Below are 7321 nucleotides of genomic sequence, written 5' to 3'. Positions count from 1 at the left end.
TGTTACTTTTCAATACTTATGTTGTTATTGTTGTTGCATTTGTTGTTGTTGCTGTTGTTTTTGCTGCTGCTGCTTGTTTGTTACTGCTGTTATTGTTTATTTTCTGTGAATGTCATCATTACTATTCTGCTGTAAGCTGACAAACACCTCTTTTTTCATTTGGTGCCCAAATTTGTTATTTGTTAAAATTGAAAGTCTGATCAGTGACCCTGCTTTTGAGGAGAAAAAAAGTCAAAGTGAAACTGTGACTAGTTTTTTAAAAAATAGAATTCAAATTTCGGAATGACTCTGGTTTTCAACGGTTATGTTGACAAAAAAGCTCAATTTTTCTCGAAACTGCAGTGAATTTTTTAAAAAGACGTTTTGTCAGCTTGCGGCAGTATTGCTGTCGTTGGTAACGTTGTTGTTATTATTCTCGTTATAATTTCTGTTGTTGATTGTTTATACTTGTTTATAATAATGTTTCACGTTGAGTAAACTCAACTTTTCTCTGTTACCTGTGTGTTCCATTAACGTGTAGATGTATTCTTCGTTTGTAGCTACAAAAATCGGCCCTTCGATTATGGCAAAATCGACTCCTTCCAGCAGGTTAATCTCGCTTTGATTCGAGGCACTGTTGATATGGTTGGTCACGGTCACATCTATTGGGAACGTGCCGGGGCTTCCTGTAAAGGTGTACTTCATGACAGTCTGTTGAAATACCAAGAACAATGGGTGTCATATTGTCTTCTCAAGACCGTCCTTCCTTTCATTTTTAAACTTTGTGTTATACCATAGTATGTTTTACTACGTTGTGTTGTGTTGTATAATATTGTGTTGAATTATGTTGTGTTGTATTGTGTTGTGTTGTATTGTATTGTATTGTATTTTGTGTTGTGTTGGGTTATGTTTATTGTATTATATTGTAATTGTATTCCATACACATTCACTTGCATATCATCTTCTTGCCATTGCTTTACCTTTTTCAATGTGTTGCCTGCCTACATTGCTCACAAGTCTCAGTGACAGTGACCTATGGTAAAGCGTTTGTGAGGTAGGACTTATCCGGGCTCAACCCCCACTTCTCACCTTGGATCCCCCAGAGAAGAAAGCCTGCAGAGCATGTTTGAGCCCTGAATTCGATGCTGCGGCCTGGGTGTACTGAGTGCCCACACTAGGGACGTTGTAACTTGCAGTAAGGTCCGACTTCTGTGTGTCTGGCTCGGAAATGGCAAACACTTTTCCGGACGAGCCAGTCTGATGGATACCGAGAATGTCGCCTGGAGAAACCTCTATTGGAGTCGTCTGCTCAAACCACTGGTCCCCCGTGGAAGTGAAGGTCAAGGTTATAATGTTCTTGACACTGAAGGCATTGACTGAAATCACAGCCAAATAAGCGTTTGATAAAGAAAACTCTTTTGGAATATACTTGAGAATGTGTTTATGCGAGCTATGGAGTCTATTTTGAGTCTCTGTTAAGCTGGTTCCCCTTTTAATGTCAGCTTCATTTTGGTGTTACATGTGTTTTGTCAAATGCACTTGACTAGTTTCAGCTGTGAAAAAATAGATTTTTCATACTCTAGAGTAACGAAGCTTTTATTCATCTTTTGATCTGTTTTCTTCATTCATTCTAAGAAGTCTGCGGCAAATAACTAGTAACGATACATTGCGTGCCTCGAAAGAGGGCATAAAATATCTTGGCTCAGAAAAAGGCCAACATCAAAACATGACTTTACTTTGAGTAGAGGATGATCGTACATATGAGAAGCAACATGCCCTCATTGTCTTAGTACAGGATGACTTTTAAAAATAAAATAAAATTAAGCCTTTTCTCTGCATCTTTGGTGCACTGATTACGTTCCCCGCTAATGCAAGTAGACGACAAGGGTTTTTTTATTCCCTGAGGAGGTACTTTATTATATCGAGCATATCAGTTTGTGAGCTGAAATATTGCACTGTTTTCAGTCCGGATTGGCACTGGCAGTGTCGAGGCAGCCTGCCTCCTAAATAACTCTATTAAAATATGTCGATGTAAAAAAAACACTACAATTATTATTAAGAATGCTCTGGAAGGTAGAGTAGGAATATAGCGTCTCTTGTTTCATTTCACCTGAGATTGCACCTGACCCGTCGAATCTGCTGGCTTGAGAACAAGAGGCGTCGCAGGTGCCCTTCTGTGGGCAAAAGCTCTCCCCTGCAACACACGTGGTGTAGCGTGACGCACTAGTGGTCACACAGCTCCCCTGGCAGCTGTTCTGTTCATAGCAGTACACATCGGAGCTACAAGTAGGTGTCAGGACCTTCGTAAAATAGTGAGAAACTGTGTTGGGGAATTGTGACTAAGCAATTGTACGAACATTAATGTTAAGATCATATCAATTAAATTATAGGGAGCTACATGCACTGGTAAATTATTTCGCTTGCTCATCTTTTGGTGCATTTGTCACAATGCTAAGGAAGCAAGGGCATTAGTTGCAGAATCAAGAAAGGTAGCCACAATGTATCATAACAGATCGATAGGAACATTTAAACCAACATACTCATGGTACTCAGTTTGTCAATAGTTTACTCACATTCCTTGCCCGCACCACATCTAACCTACAGACATAAGAAGGGGAATGAGGAATGCATAACGTGAAAGGGTCTGCCTGTACTTAGCACATAATAGCCAAAAGAAAATGCAAACCTGAGTTTCACAATATCAGTGTCATCCGCATATAATGGACTCCAAATAAAATTGACATGACGTTTGTACTTTATCTCACTGCATAAAACAGACGTCAGCCCAGCTCTCAAACGTTTGCATACATGTAGGAATTATTTGATATGACAGTGACTAGATATCTACATTGACTAGAGAACATAGGTGTTAACGTCAATTTAATATCATGGATAGGCAATTTTCTTACCAACCGAACCCAGTATGTAAAATTAAGACATTCTTCATCGACATACATCACAACAAATACAGGGGCCCCTCAAGGATGTGTTTTGTAACCATTTTTATTCCCACTATACACGAACGATTGCCAAATAAACAACAGTAACATCAAGTTGATAAAATTTGCAGATGATTCAACTATAATTGGGCTAATTCAGGCTGACCATAACGAAACCGCTTACCGGAATTTTGTACTTAATTTTTCTGAATGGTGTGAAAATCATAAGCTGCTTTTAAATGTGAAAAAAACAAAAGAACTTGTCGTTGATTTTAGAATAAAGAAACTGCCCCTGCAGCCACTCAAAATGAAATGTGAAAACATCGAGCAAGTGTCAGACTATAAGTATTTGGGTGTTACAATAGACAACAAAGTCAACTGGCGTGTCCACACTTCTCTCCTGCATAAAAAAGTGAACAAAAGACTATTTTTTCTTAGAAAGCTAAAGTATTTTAAAGTTGATAAAACATTGATGTCCATATTCTACCATTCAACCATAGAAAGTATGATCTATTTTTGTATAACAGCATGGGCCGGGAACACAAGACAACAAGATAAAGAAAAATTAAATCGACTAATACGGAAAGCATGTAAAATTTCAACATCTTCATTCCCGTACTTGGATGAATTGTACAAAACAGCTTGCACTAAGAAAATTAATTCCATCTTTTTAAACAACAAACATCCCTTGTTCCCTCAAATAAAAACATCAGTCAGAAGTAAAAGACCCATGATTCTGATCTGTAACAAAGAAAGATACAGAAGGTCATTTTTACCATCATCTATCAAAATGCTTCCATCTTAACCATCTTGTTTAGTGTACTTACGACCTTAGAGCATGCATCAAAATATCATTGAGTGTGTATCTAGCTTACGATTATTATTGTTTATATTGCTGCTCATTTATATTATGTATGTGATTGTAAGCCTACTTGTGTGTGCATGTGCGTGCACGTGTGTACGTGTGTGTGTTTGTGTGTGTGTGTGTGTGTGTGTGTGTGTGTGTGTGTGTGTGCGTGTGTGCGTGTGTGTGTGTGTGTGTGTGTGTACTCGTGGTGGAACACCAAACCAATGTGCCAGGATCTGGACAATAAAGATGTATCTTATCTTATCTTATCTTTTCTTACTACTAGCTGTAAGATTCGACCGTACGACATTTTAAAAAGAGACGTACGGCAGAGTCTTATACTGAGCAGTGATATCTTCTTTCGAATCTGTTTTTTTACAAGTAAGCATCAGCTCTGAATTCTCGAATGTGATAAGTATAAAAGTAGAAGGAATAATTACCATGACTTCGACTGTGCCCGAGGCGGGGGTACCGTCCAGCACCATTCTCCATCCGTAGATCCGGCCTGCCATCCTGAACTGTGCAGAGCGCAGCAGGAACACTTGATTGCCCAAGGGGAAGGTTACCAGTGGGTTGCTAGACCAGGTACCCACCATTGACAGCAGAGGGTCTGTGGTCAAAGACAAGAGAGGAGAAACAGGGATTTTATATCACCGGTAGTGGTGGCTATAGTTTTGTCGTTTTCCCAATCACACCGGTTGTAGTTGTTGTTGTTGTTATATTTTGTTGTTGTTGTTGTTGTTGTTGTTGTTGTTGTTGGTGTTGTTGTTATTATTGTGGTTGGTGGTAATGGTCGTGGTGCTGCTGCTGCAGCTGCTGCTGCTGGTGGTGGGGCTGTTTTTAATGCATCTGTTTCCGTTCTTAATATTGTCCTTGCAACTTTTTGTATTTAACATATTTTTGTTTTTGTTTCTCAGGTCTATACTTCGCTCTTATTACTCCTCTTGATAATATTTTCTTTATTGCAGTTCCTGCTGTTGGTGGATCGTGCAGAAATCCCCTGTGATAATCAATGAACCTCATGTCGCTAGCTTCTGTTTTTGTCGTATGTTCAACCTGCTTTTACGGCTGTTATTGTCATGATTTTGATGTGTTGTGGCGTTGTAATAATGTTATAGCAGCTTGTAGTTACAACTGTTTGTCTTTCTGTTATTGTTTGTATGCCACTCCCTGCTCTCTTTCGGTGGCATTTTTGTTAAAATAAAAAAGGCCTGAACTTTATTTCTACAGGCTGTTTTGATTCCTTAGACACCCACCCCCCCCCCCCCCCTTGGCTATTCGCATTTTGGGAGTCACATGAGACAATTCTACATATTTTTATTAAGCATAGTTAAGTGTTATCTCAAACCCAAAGTTGTACGGCTCTGTGATTATTCGTTCACATCCGGTAGGGCTTTATTTAACCTCTGGTATTTTGCATTTTGAGACGCAATTTGCGAAGGGAAATGTCGTGGATTTCCGACAGCAAAACCAAGCGCTGGACATGCCGTATAATGGCAATTGCATTTAGACTAAATAGAGAAAGATCGAATCGAAAAACACCACAAGATCTCCCAGGGCGAATTTGAAACGGCTCTCCACAGAGTTTTGAGTGATTTAGAATTTGACACAGAATTTTGTTGCTTGAGTCTTACCCTGCACATCTGGATGCAGTTAAGAAAGTAGGTGGCAGACATACCAATATTTAAATACATGTACGGAATGTGGAATTTGAGTCATGAAATATTTTTTTCTTGAAACATTTTTTTTTATTTCATTTGTTTTATTCTGTCTATTCTGATTTAGGCTGGCGTGGGTCAGGGCAACAAAGGGGGGGGGGGGGGTTGTCTAAGGTTTCGAGACACCCTGTTTAAGTGCTACACATGGACGACCAGCAACAGCCTTTCAAAACGTGTGGTGTAATGAGTAACGATTTCTTTTAAAGTATTCCAGATGAGAAATACCATAGAGCCCTCTCAAAATAAATCAACCAGTCCAATGTTTTATAACAAATATTTCGTTGGTAGTAAGGCGATCAACGCAAACAAAACAACCGTAAAATGACCACAAACAAACAGCATTGACGTTCATAAATCATACCAAATGCCAGCAACTCTTACCAGCAATGGGGTTCAGATTGACGTCTGTGCCAGTTTTCCCCGTTACCACAGCGTCCAGTCTCAAACCCGTTCCTCGCCACACGTCCACCTGACACTTCCCCTCTTCGTGAGTGGCGAACACGGGGTCACAGGTTACCTCCACGTCTCTGACTGCTTCGTCAAGTCGGAACCCGGTCACAGCTTCAATAGACTGCAATAGCAACAGCATGCTGATATGACCAAACGTCAGATAGATACAATATGCACAGCAGTAAAACATGCACATGCCAATTGAACGAAAGTTACAGTTAGATACTTCTGCTGCTTGTTGTCATAAACGTAACAGGTATATAATAATTTCACAAGCTGTGCGTGTATGTGTGTATGTGTGTGTGTATGTGTGTGTGTATGTGTATGTGTAAGTGCTTGTACATATCCCCTCCCTACATGTGAGCTGTCAGACACACACGCACATGAATTCATACACGTACACACACACACACACACACACACACACACACACACACACACACACATATATATATATATATACACACACACTCACACACACACACACACACACACACACACACCTACACACACTCACAAACTCACACATACATACACACACACACACTCACACTCACATACACACTCACGCACACACAAATTCAATTATACACCTATAAAAATAAGCATGCGTACACAGCGCCTCCTTGAGTTCTATAAAAAAGCAGGAATATCGATTAAAAACAACCTGGAAGTATTAGCCTAGCTTATCAAATTTTGAAAAAATCAATTACTTTATCAATATTAACCAAGCGTTAATCAGAACAACTAAGGATAGCTGTAAATAAAACGAAAGAAAGGATATGACATTTCTGCAAGGGAAGGTGATGATACTATCTCAAACGGGGGAGCTCGAATTAGAAAAACTGCACATGTGATAGAAAGAAAAGCAAAACGAAATACGCAGGATTAGCTACCTCACTTGATTCATAATGGGGTTTACAAAAACAATGTTCAGGAGGGCATAAAAAGTGCCATTGTTCGGGAAATTTTTAATCAGTTCATTTTAGAGTTAAAAAAAGACTCCTACCGTTTAGAATCTAACGGGACTTAACTAATGCATTTCGCATGTACTATCAGTGAAAACGTTTTTAAAGTAAGTAGTTTCCTTGATAGCTTTTACTGAAATGAGACCTGCCGCGATGTTCGCTTCAGTACTAAACAATGGCTGCATATTGTTTTGGGGTAAATGGTGTCAGCTGACCCTAAACACGACAAGCTAGAGCAAAGTAAGCACCCCCCCCCCCAACCCCCCCCCCCCCCCCCACACACACACAATTCTCTAGGCTCCGTTGATGTTACCTGCGTTACAGTGCAGGTGGACTTGGTTCTAAACCTCAAACAACCCAAGTTTTCGAGACTTCATATCTGTACATTATAGTTTTGTCTTATCGGGGATCACGCTTCAT

General features: G+C 39.7%; 1 protein-coding gene across 1 annotated transcript in view; it reads right to left on the bottom strand.

Moving 5' to 3' along the window:
- LOC101863329 overlaps positions 1 to 7321 on the bottom strand; it is a gene marked incomplete in the record, with an annotated part of 87960 nt that overhangs the window by 70635 nt on the left and 10004 nt on the right. Inside the window, 5 exon segments of the mRNA XM_035968359.1 lie at positions 498 to 690; positions 1069 to 1355; positions 2090 to 2279; positions 4206 to 4375; positions 5865 to 6054. Coding sequence (XP_035824252.1) covers positions 498 to 690; positions 1069 to 1355; positions 2090 to 2279; positions 4206 to 4375; positions 5865 to 6054 — 1030 coding nt within the window.

The sequence above is a fragment of the Aplysia californica genome, unplaced genomic scaffold (genome assembly GCF_000002075.1).
Source record: "Aplysia californica isolate F4 #8 unplaced genomic scaffold, AplCal3.0 scaffold00053, whole genome shotgun sequence".
Classification (NCBI taxonomy): Eukaryota; Metazoa; Mollusca; class Gastropoda; order Aplysiida; family Aplysiidae; genus Aplysia; species Aplysia californica.
This window is presented reverse-complemented; position numbering and strand designations above follow the sequence as displayed.